We start from the raw sequence: 17,690 nt of genomic DNA on the forward strand, positions 1-17,690 counted from the left end.
TAGGAGCCCCTCTAGGACAGTTCTTCATGGCTTAAAACGCAAAGGACTGCATAGCAGCAATATGGTAATGGGTTCATCGACAGCCCTCGCCTGTCGCTGTTTCCGTAGAAACAGGGAAGTTAGTTAAATAGTTACACACATCCGTTGTGCAGTATGAGTTTTGCTATAGCTGTCATTCTCGCTCTTCCACGTTTTTTCTTTTCGCTTAGCATAATTCAGCTGGTCAATGTAACCATAGCAACGGCGGATCTCACTGATTCTGCTTTGAGATCAGAACTCCACAGGAGCGTGCGCGCACACACTTTTAATGTTGCAGAGCAGTGGTGATGCCGTTTTTGGAGCTTGTCTGTCTGTTCATGTAAATAGTGAGCAGTTGTATAACATTGGACTGCAACTGTGTCGGTGTAAAGTTACAGAATAATATGTACTACATGTTTATGCAGAAAACACCCCCACACCACTCTCACACCTCCACTGGGAGATTGTTCTTAAGGCTTTTAACGGGCTACATGACCTTCTCTCTCGCTCTCTCACACACACACACACACACACAAGGAGGTGTAGGAAGCAAACGTTTGCTGATTAGGACAGAGGGCATAGAGATGCTGTTGTTTTGCAAACACACTTACACAGACACACACACTTACACAGACACACACACACACACTTACACAGACACACACAGACACTTACACACAGGCCTTTGTCAGTGTGATCTCAATACCTGCAGTGCCTCTGCTCTCTGGTTTGGAAAGAGCACCATCATTAAATAATTCAGCCCCAGCCCTGTGTCTGTCTGTTTGGAGTTTGGGTTGCCAGGGTGGAGACTGTTGTGTGTTGGGGACTTTGGAAGGCCAGAGTGGAGATTGTTGTGCCCCATAAACAAAGGACCCAGTCTTAAACCACGACCCAAAGTTTCCAATTCCCCATAAACTGTAAGAACGATACCGTGCGGTAGCAACTGTCTCTCAGTACAGGAAAACCACCCTGTCACTCACTAACGTTTGAATATGAAAAACAGACATGCAAATATAGGAAAGCCACAGTTTGCCTGTACTCTCCGACACAATCTACTAGAGCGCGTGTCAGTTTACTCTTGTTGTTGTCTACAATGGCTCCAGCCAGAGATCTGAAATCACCTAGAATCAGCTCTCCAAACCCTAACCCTGACCATAATGGGAGAAACCCTACCTCTGTGTCTAGGGGCTTTTTCTTCCTACTCCACAGCCCTACTCCATCAACCTAATGGACATGGCAGTTTCACTGCTGCGGATTCCAGCTTTAATGACCTCTGAACTGGAAGCACTTTGCCTCCCACAGAAGAAACGCAGAAGGAATGGCGCCAATGCAAACCCAGCGAAACAGACACACGCATATTTACATGCATTTATAAACTCTCTCTCTCTCGAACGCTGTCTCACTCACCCTAGCTGAATGTTAAAGCTGGCTGATCTGGAGCAGTAGGCTCCTCTCTTGACATTAATTCACAAAGAAAAGAGGACCTCTAATCTCCTCCCTCCCGTCCTGATGAGCATGTTTGTCAGTGTTGTGTGTGTGTGTGTGTGTGTGTGGTTACTGCTGTGGAGCGCTCCCTTGCTCTAAAGGGAGCTTTGATGTCGTGGAAATGAATTAATTAGTAAAATCACCAGTGTTTATAATTAATGTCACAGACATACACGTACACACACACACACACACATGTCTACATGTGCTTGTCTGTGTCTGCGCACACCGAGCTGTGAAATGGAATCAGTGCTGGGGTTGGATCATGTGTTTCTTCCATTCGACACTTTGACCCACTAACAGAGCTCAGCTAAGGTGCGCAAAGCAGGAGTGTGAGTGCGTATTCGTGTCTGTCTGGCGCTTGCTGATTACAAGAGGAGCGAACGTGATTGGGGGAGATACGACACTGAAAGAAAGTATGAAACTAGTAGCACAGGGAAACGCACACACCTGGTCTACTGTATATGCCGTCTGTGAAATGGGAAACGAGGCGTGGGGTTAGAGCTTCCATTACAGGATCTGTGCCTCTCTTTTCCCCTGCCTCCCTCACTCAGTCACACCTTATGTCACCTCCACTGCTCATTATCCTAGCGGCACTCTGCTATCGCAGCTGTCACAGCTCATCTACGGGAGTTAATTTGGCTATCAGAGACTTGGGGAGCTAAGTGTGGTCTCCTCTGTGTGCCTCCTTTACTGGAGCAGTCTGCTCAGGGCTCAATCAAGACCGCCATTATACCAGCCCAGATCCATTTCAGAGAGATCGTTTCATAGAATTGTATGTGGGTTTCATTCTCTGTGATGTCTGTATGGCAGTGTTGTGGGATATGAGTCCTCTACAGGCTCACTCTAGACCGTAATGGCCACAGCGGTGCGTGACACCAGGGGTGTTGTGTCACCTGATCACGTCCAACGACCATGTGCCACTACAGGAAGTGGGTTTTGTGTTGCCGTGGTAACGGTGACGTGTAGAACTGAAGCATGGCGCCTCAAGTACAAAGACGTACTTTGCTTTTTATTTAAAAAATATATAAATATGTCTGCTCGGCCCACATGCCCACACTCTCTATGTATGTAATGTATACCATAACACACTCTCTATGTATGTAATGTATACCATAACACACTCTCTATGTATGTAATGTATACCATAACACACTCTCTATGTATGTAATGTATACCATAACACACTCTCTATGTATGTAATGTATACCATAACTATGTATTTATACTGTGATGCTCCCATTATATGGAATGCCCAACGCCTTCATATGTCATGTCTGCTAAAATGTTTTACTTGGTTCTTCAATGATAGACGGAACAGATAAGGTTAACTTTGATTCTACACAAGTAAAGACCAACAAAATCCAACTTATCACATGGAATGTGCACGCGCTCCATGATGAGTAAAATAACATATGTTTCTTGAACATTTTAAAGAGATATTGTCAGCAGATGTGGTTTTCTAGCTAGAGTTACATTTTAAAAAATAAAATAGAAATTGAACATTTAAAGTGGAGCTGGGTTGGAGAGGCCTATGCTGCCACCTACTGTAGTAATAGCAGAGGTGTAGGCATCATGATAAATAAGAATACACCATTTTCCGTTATATCCCAGCACAAGGACCGTGAAGGCCATTTTCTAATGATGAATTGTACCTTACATGGTGAAAATTGCACATTGATTTCATTTTATATTCCACCAGCGACAAATCTGCTGATTTTAGATAGAAAGCAAGCTATCTTAGATTAAATCCAAACAGGAACTATTATTTTAGCAGGGGACCTAAATTATACATTCGATAAGATTAACAGACATATTAATAATAAAAGTCTAATTTAGGGCGCCTCCAAAGAGGCTGAACATGTTCATCTCTACACATATTTTACAGGACACCTGGAGATTTATTCCCAACTACAAAAGACTATTCCTTTTTTTCTCAAAGTAAAAAAACGATTCAAGATTTTTTTCTGAAATGCGCTCAACTATTTACTGGATTAAAAAAGTAATGATATAGTCATATCGGATCATTACACCAATAGAAAATACATATAGCGACAGAATTTATAGAATGAACAGAGCACATGTATTATATACGTAAATGAAAAGTAATTTGGGATACCTTTAAGGCATACGTTAGGGGGATCATAATCTCATACTCAGTAAAAATTCAACTTGGTTTTGAAATTAAAATGAAAGAAAAATAAATCACCATCTTAGAAAAAGCGCGTAAAAAATCTTGATAAGGGAAAGAAGAAAATAACATTTCGGAACTTAATCAGGAATACGATCTTTTGCATTTGAGAACCAACAACTACAGGTTAAACTCAAATAAAGCATACTACGTAATGGCAAATAAATCTGTTAAATATATTGCAGCTTTCACAAAATGAATACATGCTAAACCAGTTATAATTTTAATAGATAAAGTTACAAAAGCGGTAATTAGAAACAACAATGTTTAAAAGATTTATATGAAAATCTATACAAATCTGAATTGTTGGACTGATCCTACAGCCTTCTTAGACTCAACTAATTTGAAGCAGTTATCAGCAGACAAAAATGTATCACTAAAAACAGAGGTCACCTAAAGATCAATATTAGATACTGTTAAAACGTTAGTGCGGAGAAAAGCACCAGGTATGGATGCTTTTCCTATAGAATTCTATTCAACATTTTGGGACAAAGTAGCCCCCTTATTTACACAAATGACAACACACGTCACTCAATGCTGTACATCCTAATTCCATGTATCAAACAGTTATTTCAGTTATATTAAAACCAGGAAAATCTGGAGGATCCCCTGCTCATTATAAATCCACAAGTTTAATCAATTGTGACAAAATAATAACAAAGATCAATCAAACAGGGTTTGATACTTACAAAAAAATATAAGAACATGTTTAAATTTAATACAATACACAAAAAACAAGATATAGATTTATCAATAATGGCTGTTGAATCCGAGAAGGCTTTTGACCGCCTTAAATGGCCTTTTCTATTCAAAACTTTGGAAGCTTTCAACTTTCCAGATGAAATAATACATTGTAAAAAAATGTTTTATACATGTCCTAAAATATGCACAAATAAAACTTTAGAAAGGGGCACAAGACAGGGGTGTCCCTGTTCTCCCTTCCTGTATGCACTGGCAATTGTTCCAATTGCAGAAACATTTGGTCCCTGTCTAACTCTAACAGGTATCCGTATTGGTAAACAGGATTATAAACCAAACTTATTTGCAAATTCTCTCCTGATATACCTGACCAATATTGAAAACTCAATGCTCCCTTTGCTAAAACTATTTTCAGAATACTAAAAAATCTCAGGATAAAAAATATGGCAATAGGAAAAAGAAAATAAATAACTCACGATCTACAGCAATCCTTTAAGTGGACCACAAAAAATGACATACTTAGGATGCTTAATAAGTGACAACAAATATATAAAGATAACTTTATTCCATCACTCAACAATATGAAAGCAGATCGATTTAAATTGAATAATCTCCCCATACATTTTACAGGTAGAATAAACCTCTTTTAGAATGGCATGGCTGCCAAAGTTTTTGCATTTCTTTTCTGTAATACTAATTACCCCACCGAAGACACAAAAAAAGTATACTCTGTCATAGGACTTTTATATGGGCAAATAAAATTCATAGAATAAAAAGGAAGTTTTACATCTTAAGTCAGAGGGTGGTTTTAACCTTCCAGATGTTGGATTGTATCAACTCGCTACTCAAGGCTTTTACTTGCGACATATAGTTAAATGCACTAAAGAGGAAAAATGGGTACATATTGATAATGCGCATGCTCATTCCTAGAATATTTTTAGGTGTCTGTTTTTAAACGACAAAGCTAAGCACATTAACAACTTCATAGTTAAGAATACTATAACAACTTGGAAGAAAATGAAACGTATTCTACAAGAACCAATATCCCTTCCTAAAACAGTACTTGGTAGCTTTTCAGAATTCACCAATAAATTTGTCCACATTGAAAACTAAAGGCATAGAAATTGTAAATGTCATGGTTAAATGAATGGAATGAATTTCCATGACAGAATTAAAAAGTAATTTTGGACTAACCAATAATACAGTATGTAGATAGTTTCAAATACATGCAACTTTGACATCTTTTGGACATCAGAGCAACCTTGAGGGAAAAGGATGTTCATATTATAGGAAATATATACAAAACCTTGCAGAAAGCATATCCAACTGACAATCTCTCAAATATAAACTATTGGAACCAGGGCTTAAAAAGTAGTGATGTTGGTGCAATATGTAGGGAAAGTTTGAGCATAACTAACAAAGTTGCAGTTAATGAAAATGTACACATAATCCAGTGTAAACTAATGTATAGAATTTATTATACGAGACAAAATTCTCATTCTACAGTACAACAGCAGAGTCGTGTCTTAAGTGTAAAACTAATAAACACTCAATAATCCATGCTTTCTGGGAACGCTGTAAAGTCTGGAAGTTGGGGGAGGAGCTAGAAAGTTGGCTGTCAGAAGTATTACAATGTAAACTTACTTTGTAATCTGTCTGTCTGCATATTTCAAGACATGCATATGGAGGTGCAGTGGGATACCCGATGGGTTGGCTGATTCTCTTCTCAATCAATCATCTTGAAAAAATGTATTCTAAAAGAAATCAATCCACCTTCATTAACACGATGGAAAAATCAAGTCCGTGGGTTACAGAGAGAAACAAAATGGTTCAGTTTCAGGCTATGTGGTGGAAAGTGATTCGGGCACTGGAGATGGGGGTGTGTTTGTGGGTCTGGGCAGGTGTGATGTGGTTGATGTTCGTATGATGTTGTCATTTGGATGTGTATGTTGTCTATTGTTTTATAAAATGTTTTATTTTTTTAAAGTAAAAATAAAGACCTACCGTTCTGAGACAAAGTCTGAGATGAGGGTGCAGCTCAGCTCAGGGTTAGGTAATCCAGTATCAGGACGCCCACAGACATCACTTAAAGTTCTGTTTTGGAAAATGGTTATGACACTAAAGTGCTGGAACCTTCTGTAAGCTGGTATCTGAGAGTGAGCCACGGAGTACCCAGGCGAATATGAGTCATCACCATTTACCGTTGAGGGGAAAGTTTTTAGTAAATGTTGAATGTTAAGCTGTTGTGTTTGTTGCCTGAACCTGTTTGTAATGTTTCTGGGGCAACACTGCAGCCTCAGACACTGGCCATGTTCGAATACCCATACTAGCGTACTACATATTTAAACTGTATGTTATGTACTTATTGCCACATACTATTTAGCATGTACCATTTAGTAAAAGGTATGCAGTATGCCATGGCCGCAACGCAGTAGCCGCTCCTGACTGGCTGAGTAGGTGGGGTGGGGACGAGTGCGATGGATTTTTCAAAATTCAACAGACATGCTTCAGATTAACCAGCCTGATAATAGCTCATTTCCAATTCGATTAATTTTCTCTGAACTCTGAATAGGAATGGAGTTTTAGGCTGGTTATAGTCAGACTATCACATTCGACCTATACCCTAGCCCATATAGCCCATCTACCCTAATTAAAAAGGACTGAAGACAGAAACAGGTCATGTGGTTCCATTACAACATATTTATTCATGAAACCAAAGTGCTCTAACATACAGTATCAGTCATAAGTTTGGACACACCTACTCATTCAAGGGTTTTTCTTTACTTTGACTATTTTAGAATAATAGTGAAGACATCAAAACTATGAAATAGCACATACATGTAGTAACCAAAAAAAGTGTTAAACAAATCCAAATATATTTTGTATTTGAGATTCTTCAAAGAATCCACCCTTTGTCATGATGACAGCTTTGCACACTCTTAGCATTCTCTCAACCAGCTTCATGAGGTAGTCCCCTGGAATGCATTTCAATTAACAGGTGTGCCATGTTAAAAGTTAATTTGTGGAATTTCTTTACTTCGTAGTGCGTTTGAGCCAATCAGTTGTGTTGTGACAAGGTAGGAGTGGTATACAGAAGATAGCCCTTTTTGGTAAAAGACTAAGTCCATATTATGGCAAGAACAGCTCAAATAAGCAAAGAGAAACGACAGTCCATTATTACTTTAAGACATGAAGGTCAGTCAATCTGGAAAATGTCAGGAACTTTGAAAGTTTTTTCAAGTGCAGTCTCTAAAGCCATCAAACACTATGATGAAACTAGCTCTCATGAGGACCGCCACAGGAAAGAATGACCCAGAGTTACCTCTGCTGCAGAAGATAAGTTCATTAGAGTTACCAGCCTCAGATATCGGAAATTAACTGCACCTCAGATTGCAGCCCAAATGAATGCTTCACAAAGTTTGATCGTGTCAAAGTGGGAGCAACAACAACCTCCAATGTGTGAGCCATGTGCACTTTCCCTGGCTGTGGATGTCTGGGAGCCCTGGGTCTGGCTTTGGGTATTCTGGTTTACTTTCCCTGGCTGTGGATGTCTGGGAGCCCTGGGTCTGAGTTGGGGTATTCATTCTGGTTTACCTTCTCTTGGCCTGAGCTCTGTGTGGGTGTGGTCGGCCATGGACCCGCCAGGGGTGAATTGTCCTACTATTCTATTGTCCTCTGACCATACTCTCTCTCTCACTTCTAGAGGAATGCACAGAGGGGAGGGAGAGAACTATATTTAGCAGTTAGGAAACATCAAGCCACAAACACAGGAATTCCTGAGAGACTTGAGAGTTTTCAAGAACTAAGAACTAGTGAAGGAGGATTTTTCAACTCTGACCCTGGAATCTTGTGTTTCAGCCTCATGGCAAAATATGTAGAATGGCAGGAAATTAGCTTTAAAACTGCAAAATGTTCTCTCATCTTCATGGCAAAATCAAATAATATTTTTACAATATTTTACAACTGGTGTAGATTTGACCGTGAATTGCTTACTTACGAGCCCTTTACCAACAATGCAGAGTTAAAAAGTAAGAAAAGATTAGCAAATAAGATATATATATTTTTTGTAACAATATCGAGGCTATATACAAGGAGTACCGGTACTGAGTCAATTTGGGGAGTTTCCCCCATTTCTTTTCTGCAGATCCTCTCTAGCTCTGTCAGGTTGGATGGGAAGCGTTGCTGCACAGCTATTTTCTGGTCTCTCCAGAGATGTTCGATCGGGTTCAAGTCCGGGCTCTGGCTGGGCCACTCAAGGACATTCATAGACTTGTCCCGAAGCCACTCCTGCATTGTCTTGGTAGTGTGTTTAGGGTCGTTGTCCTGTTGGAAGGTCAACCTTCGCCCCAGTCTGAAGTTCTGAGCGTTCTGGAGCAGGTTTTCATCTAAGATCTGTACTTTGCTCCGTTAATTTTTGGCTCAATCCTGACTCGTCTTACAGTCCCTGCCGTCTGAATACTTTACGAAGGCACGATGCATATGCTTTATAATGATTTTGAATGACACTTCCGGTTTTGGCAGGAAATACCAGGTTACCCGGGAGAAAAGTCATTTATTTTCAGGATGGAACATTTGTAAAATACATAGAAAATATTCAACCCTAGTTTAGATCATGATCGAGCCTTAGTGATGTGGACACCAAGGAACTTGAAGCTCTCGACCCACTCCACTACAGCCCCATCAATGTGAATGGGGGCATGCTCGGTCCTGTTGTCCACGATTAGCTCTTTTGTCTTGCTGACATTGAGGGAATGGTTGTTGTCCTGGCACCACACTGCCAGGTCTCTGCCCATGATGACGGTGTTGGAGTCGTGCGTGGCCACACAGTCATGGGTGAACAGGGAGTACAGGAGGGGACTAAGCACGCACCCTTGAGGGTCCCCCGTGTTGAGGGTCAGCGTGGCGGATGTGCTTTTGCCTACCCTGACCAACTTGTGGCGGCCCGTCAGGAAGTTCAGGATCCAGTTCCAGAGGGAGGTGTTTAATCCCAGGGTCATTGGAATATCTTAGTGAAGAATAGCATGAGATGAGCTATAAAACAGCAGGGGGGGTTGGGGAAGTGCCCCGGCGTCCCAAATGCCGTAGTCTGACCCTGCCTATGTGTGAGGCAGGTGTGTGTGTTCAAAATGCGTCTCTATGGCATATAGCAACCTAAATGTATATAAAAAATATATACAGTCTGCAGTGGAGTATTTTTCCCATCAGCAGACATCGAGTTGCACATAATACAGTAATGCTGAGCCAATCCTCTAGCTTTGATGTTGCAGGAATGTTCATGCTGTTTCAAGGTCTTTAGTCTCGCGGTTGTTTAGAGATGGTCAGTTTGACATTTTATACCAGTTTGCCCAAAGCTCCCTCTGCGTTCTCACATCATTAACTCTTACTGCACTGGAACCTGCCAAGATAAACACACACACACACACACTAAGCCGTAAACGCACAGCAAACGTAACTCTCCGCCTGAGCAGATTGTTCATGGAGGAGAGAAGTTAATGGGTCTGTCATGAGACAAGAGAGGAGTGAAGAAAGGGAAGACACCACGTCCTGTTCATACGGAACCTACTCCCCATCTCTGCCCAACGCAAGCCAAGATATACTGCACCCTCACCACACACACACACACACACACACAGACACGCGTATACAAAGTGACTGTACTGAATGAAGCAGAATCTGTCCCCTCACGCCCTGAGGACTCCCATACATAAAAGATTCCTGCCCTGCATTCTCTCTCTCTCTCTCTCTTCCCCTAGCTGTCTATCGCTCACACAACCGTGTCCCAGAAAAAGAGAGTGAAAAGGAGGAGAAAAAAAAGAAAACAGCATCCACATAAGAGGATGCATCTATAAATAACCCAGTCAAACTCTGTGTTGCTAAGGCTTGCTCAGCAACCATGCCTCCCCATGTTCTCTCCTCTTCTCGCCTCCTCTCCCCCGTTCTCATCATCCCTTCGCGCCTCATCATCCCCCATCTCTCCTTCATCTCTCCCTCAACCCCATAATGAGAGAGCCTCATGATGAGCCCTTCACTCACACTGCATGGTGGGAGGGGGAGTTTTGTGCTTTTTCGTGGCCTTAGCAGTGGGAGAGATTGGAGCTGTCCGAGTGACTGCTTGATGTGTCTGTCAGTGGGGATGAAGAGGGAGAGAACGGGGGGAGAGGAAGAGGGAGCGAGACTGAGAAAAAGAGCAACACAGAGGCATAGTGTCAGTAATTCTCTATGTCTCTGCTCCATTCAGAATATTTCCTGCCTCCTGTTCAGTCTGTGGGGGCAACTGCAGTGTTGTGTCATGCTGGGGCTTGGGAGGATGGGAGGAGGAGGAAGGGAAAGGGAGACAAGAATGAAGAGTCACGCAACATTCTATAAATGTTAGAGCCCAATGGGCAATGTACAGAAGTGTGGGGGTGTGTGTGTGTGTGGACGTGTTTAACTATTCTTGTGGGGACCAAAAGTCCCCATAAGAATAGTAAAAATATAACAATTCGACCAACTGGGGACATCGTCAGTCCCCACGAGGTCAAATGCTATTTCTAGGGGGTTTAGGGTTAAGGTTAGAATTAGGGTTAGAATTATGTTAAGAGTTAGGGTTAGGAGCTAGGATTAAGGTTAGGTTTTTGGGTTAAGGTTAGGGTAAGAGTACAGTTTGGGTTAGGGAAAATAGGATTTTGAATGGAACTGAATTGTGTGTCCCCACAAGGTTAGCTGTACAAGACTGTGAGTGTGTGTGCGCGCGCACAGTGCACCCTGGGTTCTTAGGCCTAAGTGTAAACTCCACTGTGCCTGTCTGAAAGACAGCGCGCCCTCTGTTGTTTGGAGTGATAGCAGCAGACTGAAAGAAACATCATATATAGTCCAGGTGTCCTCAGGTCTGAGTCATAATGACTGCTCTGTCTGTCTCAACTTCCCCCTGTACTACAGTTCCTGTTTCTCACACAGCCTGCTGTCTGTCTCCCTCTCTGTGTTTCAGCAGAAAGAGGTCGAAGAGGAGAGAGGGCCCAAGGCTCTGTCAGAGGAAGAATTACGGGCCAAGATAGAGGACTACAACTCTACGGTCTCAGAGAATGGCATGAAACTGGTGGGTGCTACAACACTTAAATATACACATAGGTACATTCTTAGAAAAAACAGTGTTATCTAGAACCAGAAAAGGGTTATCCTACTGGGACAGCCGAAGAACCATGTTGGAACCCTTTTTTCTAAGAGTGTACTAGTATGAAGTACTGAGTGGGTATTTACCAATACAGACACACATGAATCTCTCTCTCTTTCTCTCTATCCCCCAGGGTGCTGATGGTTTGTACACTGGCTTCATTAAGGTCCACCTCAGACTAAGTCGACCAGTCACGGTGCTTGCTGTGGAGGGGACGGGATTAGACGGCCAGGCGGAAAGACGGCCAATGACTGTGTCAGAGGGCCAGGAGGGGGCGGGAGCAGGGTTCAGTGAGAAGCGGACGTCGTTCTACCTGCCCAGTGACTGTGTGAAGCAGATCCACATCAGTAGTACTACCACAGTCAGGGAGGTCATACAGGGCCTGCTGAAGAAGTTTATGGTGCAGGATAACCCACGCAAGTTTGCTCTATACAGACAGACACACCGCGATGGACAAGGTGAGTTACGCACACAGATTACGCGTATACAGTGGGGAGAACAAGTATTTGAAACACTGCCGATTTGGCAGGTTTTCCTACTTACAAAGCATGTAGAGGTCTGTAATTTTTATCATAGGTATACTTCTACTGTGAGAGAAGGAATCCAGAAAATCACATTGTATGATTTTTAAGTAATTCATTTTCATTTTATTGCATAACATAAGTATTTGATACATCAGAAAATCAGAACTTAATATTTGGTACAGAAACCTTTGTTTGCAATTACAGAGATCATACATTTCCTGTAGTTCTTGACCAGGTTTGCACACACTGCAGCAGGGAGTCGTGCTGTCGCTGGGCAATACAGACTTTCAGCTCCCTCCAAAGATTTTCTATTGGGTTCAGGTCTGGAGACTGGCTAGGCCACTCCAGGACCTTGAGATGCTTCTTACGGAGCCAATCCTTAGTTGCCCTGGCTGTGTTTCGGGTCGTTGTCATGCTGGAAGACCCAGCCACGACCCATCTTCAATGCTCTTACCTAGGGAAGGAGGTTATTGGCCAAGATCTCGCGATACATGGCCCCATCCATCCTCCCCTCAATACGGTGCAGTCGTGCTGTCACCTTTGCAGAAAGGCATCCCCAAAGAATGATGTTTCCACCTCCATGCTTCACGGTTGGGATGGTGTTCTTGGGGTTGTACTCATCCTTCTCTTTCCTCCAAACACGGCGAGTGGAGTTTAGACGGCGGGTGGAGTTTGTCTCATCAGACCACATGACCTTCTCCCATTCCTCCTCTGGATCATCCAGATGTTCATTGGCAAACTTCAGACGGGCCTGGACATGCGCTGGCTTGAGCAGGGGGACCTTGCGTGCGCTGCAGGATTTTAATCCATGACGGCGTAGTGTGTTACTAATGGTTTTCTTTGAGACTGTGGTCCCAGCTCTCTTCAGGTCATTGACAAGGTCCTGCCGTGTAGTTCTGGGCTGATCCCTCACCTTCCTCATGATCATTGATGCCCCACGAGGTGAGATCTTGCTTGGAGCCCCAGACCGAGGGTGATTGACCGTCATCTTAAACTTCTTTCATTTTCTAATAATTGCGCCAACAGTTGTTGCCTTCTCACCAAGCTGCTTACCTATTGTTCTGTAGCCCATCCCAGCCTTGTGCAGGTCCACAATCTTATCCCTGATGTCCTTACACAGCTCACTGGTCTTGACCATTGTGGAGAGGTTGGAGTCTGTTTGATTGAGTGTGTGGACAGGTGTCTTTTATACAGGTAACGAGTTCAAACAGGTACAGTTAATACAGGTAATGAGTGGAGAACAGGAGGGATTCTTAAAGAAAAACTAACAGGTCTGTGAGAGCTGGAATTCTTACTGGTTGGTAGGTGATCAAATACTTTTGTCATGCAATAAAATGAAAATGAATTACCTAAAAATCATACAATGTGATTTTCTGGATTTTTGTTTTAGATACAATGTGATTTTCTGGATTTTTGTTTTAGATTCCGTCTCTCACAGTTGAAGTGTACATATTGTAAAATGTACAGACCTCTTCATGCTTTGTAAGTAGGAAAACCTGCAAAATCGTCAGTGTATCAAATACTTGTTCTCTCCACTGTATACATTCGCATATTTACACTCTGCCACCCGACTGAGAGTAGATTTAGAATATTTCTGATAATATGCAAACGGCCTGCATGTGGAATCTAATGTGTCTTTCCTTTGTCGTGTGTCTGTGTAGATCTGTTCCAGAAGCTTCCTCTTGTGGAGTGTCCTCTCGCTCTGAGACTGGTGGTGGGTCCAGATCCTGAGCTGCTCAGCTTTGTCCTCAAGGAGAACGAGACTGGAGAGGTGGAGGTAAGACAAACACAACACACACACACACACACATACTGTGTGTCCTAAAATCATTTATTGCTTCATGAATGCCATCTCTAACATCACTAATACCGCTCTCGCTCCCTTTCGTTCTCTCCATCTCAGTGGCATGCGTTCTCGGTTCCTGAGCTGCAGAACTTCCTGGTGATTCTGGAGAAGGAGGAGGCAGAGCGTGTGCGATTGGTGGAGCAGAGATTCGCAGTCTACCGACAGAGCTTGCAGAAGGCATTACGGGAGGATCAACCCTGACCCCTCACCCTTCATCTCTCACTCTGACCTTTCAACCCTCACCTCATCTCTTTTGACCCAGGGAGAGACAGGAGCCCACTGAGGCTTAGATTACTATTCTCCCCTCAGGACACGGGCAGCCCCTCCCTCACTTCTCACATCCCCTCTGGAGAAGGGAGGCGGGGTTGAGAAAGCACGGAAAGGGGAAAAGGGACTGTTTGAGGGATGAGTGGATAGGATGCTAGAACAAAAGAAGTCTGTGCATCCCTGTGAGTAAAAAGACACTGAACTGAAGGACCGAAGGTCTGACTTCGTTGGGGCTCAGATATCTTGGTTTGATCTGACAATCTGACCTGATGGGTCTTCTACTGTTACTTTGAATCTCAGTTTGGTCTGAGAATGTTTTGAAGATTCTACTGCTGCTGCCGCTGCTACTGCAAGTGTTGCTTACGCATGAGTCTCACCTTGCTCTATCTGCCCCGGTGCCCATGCATAAAGATTTAGGACCAGAACAGACATTACTATTCAAAGCAACGCTCCATGGTGGGTGGACCATTTGAAATGTTCCGTTACTTGATGTTTATTATATCAACTCTCATGTTGTCCCTGCATGCCTTCTGTCCAAGGCTGAGGGTAGGATGGGGGGGTTGTCATGGTTGGATTGGGAAGCAGGGTTGGTATGGTGGGGTACATCTGTGTAGGGTTAGGGTGTGGAAAAAGGAACACCAGAATCCATTCTCATCTTCAGACTCCTCTCATATCAGTCCCAGGGATGTACAGCAGTGTTTCTCATGGAACCACTCTATTAAGCCCAGAAGGCTACAGAATCGTAAGAAGACTTGAACATCTCTGTCCTAACTTCTTTATCCAGCACTGAAATGAACCCTCTATCTCAGGCGGCTAACTTGCACTTAACCCTGCATCTCACTCTACCAGAGTAGCCATGCTAGTGTGGGAGGTCTTGTGCAGACAGACGTGTATTTCGTAGGTAGATGTTATTCCCATCTCTTCAGACAGCCATTTGTGTACCCTGACAGCAGCCACACATATATATATATATATATATATATATATATATATATATATATATATATATATATATATATATATATATATATATATAGCAACATACAATAGGCCTTATATACCCAATAGATATCCACCCTGTTATTCATTAACCCATTCTACGTAAGCATACAGAACGTAAACAATCAAAACAAGTAAGCATTCCTTCACTGCTTGAACCGTCTGCTGGTGTTTTAAGCATTTACAAACAGCTCAATGGGATGTTGATGTTCTGATTCTCCGTGAACTGTTCACCCTGTCATCAGTAACCCCCGACCCCTATCTCCTAACCTGGAAATGGACATTTCGTCTGATGGGAGACGTGCCGTGCTGCTGTGTCTGTGTAGAGCGTATGCAGCTGTAGCTACTGTTGTTAGAGGCCTGTTAGAGCCAGCCACTCTGTGCTGCTGTGACAGGCCCATGAAGCCCTGCCACTGAGCCGACTGTTACGGGACTGAGTGAATGAGAGGAACTGATGCTTAAACACTGACTGGAGTTCAAGGGTCATACCGCGAGGAGGTACTCCTGGTCAGTTCATGTGATCAGGAAAAACTCCTGTCCGTATTGTTCATTGAGAAACACCATTCTGTTGATCACACCCAAGTTAAGAGGGACGAGAACCCTGTGTCCCTCTCTCCCCAGAGGTAGTGGGATATCTGACTGGAAATAGGACTTATTGTAGAATAAACAAACTGATTCTGGCCACAGGTCTGTAGTATCCTAGAGAAGGGGCATGAAATTAGGCATGAAATTAGTGATACTTTTGTAGAAATTGAATTTTATCGTACCAATGATGTTGATCTGAGTGTGACGCATACAGTGCATTCAGAAAGTATTCGTACCCCTTGACTTATTCCACATGTTGTTGTGTTACAGCCCGAATTCAAAAATGGATTCAATATTTTCTCTCATCCATCTACACACAATGTCCCACAAGGGCAAAGAGAAAACATGTTTTTAGAAATGTTTGCAAATGTATTGAAAATGAAATGCATAAATATTTCATTTACATAAATATTCACACCCCTGAGTCATACGTTGTAGAAGCAACTTTGGCAGTGACGACAGTCTTTTTGGGTAAGTCTCTAAGAGCTTGGGGCCTCATTTATCAATCACGCAGATGCACAAATCTGTGTGTAAAGCATACATAGAGTCGTTTCCACACAGTGTGAGATTTATGAATATGAACGCTTGCTTGAGTGTGCATAAATTTATGCACGACCATGATCATGCTTTACGCACAGTGCCAAATGCTGGAATATGGGAACTGCTTGTTGAGTGTAGAATGGGGAAAATATACGTTGAAAATGTGTGACATTATTTGAGTATTAATTAAATCATTTTTTTATTTCATTGTATTTCCATTGTGGATTTATGCAACATACGATATCATTTGACCGCATCAGTACACGTGTTTCGATAATAATCCATATAAAGTACAGTCGTTTGTTAAACTATTTCGAACATTGTTGAAATGCTATAAAAGCCTGAGCTAATGCAAAATGGAAAGAGTGTTGGCTGATCCTGCTCGGTTTGAAGATTAGGCACACGCTGCATTTTGTAGAGACGGGTGGGACCTTTTCCGCAGAAAGTACAGATTGGCTCATCAGATATCATTGAATTTTGAGAGGATTTAAGACCTCCTTTAAAAAGGGTGGTTGGCAACGGGTACTTTTCTGCTGTGGGGGCTTGCCGTTCGGCATCTCACAGCCCTTGATGAGCCAATGTTTTGGATGAAGTCATCAGCAAAACTTAGCTACACATACAAGTTCCATACACCATCGCACAACACATTGATGTCAAGAGGGCTTTCTTTGCCATGATGCCAACAACGGGTTCCCGAATAGGAACGGAGCAATAGACGGCACCCACATTGCCATCAAATTACCATCCCAAAACTATTTCAACTATGTGAACAGAAAAGGCTTCCACTCTTTATGTGCAGGTTATATGATGCGCAAAAGACGCTGCTGAATGTGGTGGCAAGGAGGAACGCACGACTCGTTCATTCTGCAGAACAGCGATGTTGGCCTATACGCCTGCCCGAGGGAGCTGTGGAAGATGGATGGCTTATTGGTTAGTGTTACCTACTTATTTTAAGTATATTTGCCATTGCTAAAGCAACTTGAATTGTCATAATGGTCCTCTTTTGTAGCCATGTTTTTTTTGTTTGTTTACTGGTTAAGCCACAACTGAGCGAGCCAAATAAAATATTTTGGTTGTACTCACTCTGACACTAGCACCTCTTTTTCAGTCTCAGAGATTTTTCTTCTTCTTTGCCTTTTTTGGTTAGGCTGTTGTATTTCATGGTATGGGGTTGTATATTCCATTATTTAACGTGATGCTTTTGAAATGTGGTTTGCATTTGAAAATGACCCTAATTAAACGTTGTTTAATTATGTTTATTTAGGGGCATTTTGAAACGCAAACCACCAAGGTCGTGCAAGAGCACTGAGGCTGAGAACAATTGGTATTTATAAACGGTTTATCTCCTACCAGTGTGCATGTGATGCTCGTAGGATTGTTTGATGA

The 17,690-nt window shown here is 42.5% G+C and overlaps 1 protein-coding gene across 4 annotated transcripts in view; it reads left to right on the forward strand.

Annotated features, from left to right (window-relative positions):
• LOC110527847 (ras association domain-containing protein 5) overlaps positions 1-16,511 on the forward strand; it is a 54,901-nt gene extending 38,390 nt beyond the window's left edge. For 2 of the 4 annotated variants that reach the window (XM_021609400.3, XM_021609403.3), the window contains 4 exons: positions 11,361-11,468; positions 11,677-12,001; positions 13,729-13,844; positions 13,971-16,511. In XM_021609400.3, coding sequence (XP_021465075.2) covers positions 11,361-11,468; positions 11,677-12,001; positions 13,729-13,844; positions 13,971-14,114 — 693 coding nt within the window. In that variant the 3' untranslated portion in view covers positions 14,115-16,511. The remainder of the gene's footprint in view (positions 1-11,360; positions 11,469-11,676; positions 12,002-13,728; positions 13,845-13,970) is intronic. The other 2 variants (XM_021609401.3, XM_021609404.3) reach the window with 1 other exon arrangement.
• The last annotated feature ends 1,179 nt before the right edge of the window (positions 16,512-17,690 follow it).

This window comes from Oncorhynchus mykiss, chromosome 7 (assembly GCF_057628025.1).
Source record: "Oncorhynchus mykiss isolate SJ-2025 chromosome 7, ASM5762802v1, whole genome shotgun sequence".
NCBI classification, from domain to species: domain Eukaryota; kingdom Metazoa; phylum Chordata; class Actinopteri; order Salmoniformes; family Salmonidae; genus Oncorhynchus; species Oncorhynchus mykiss.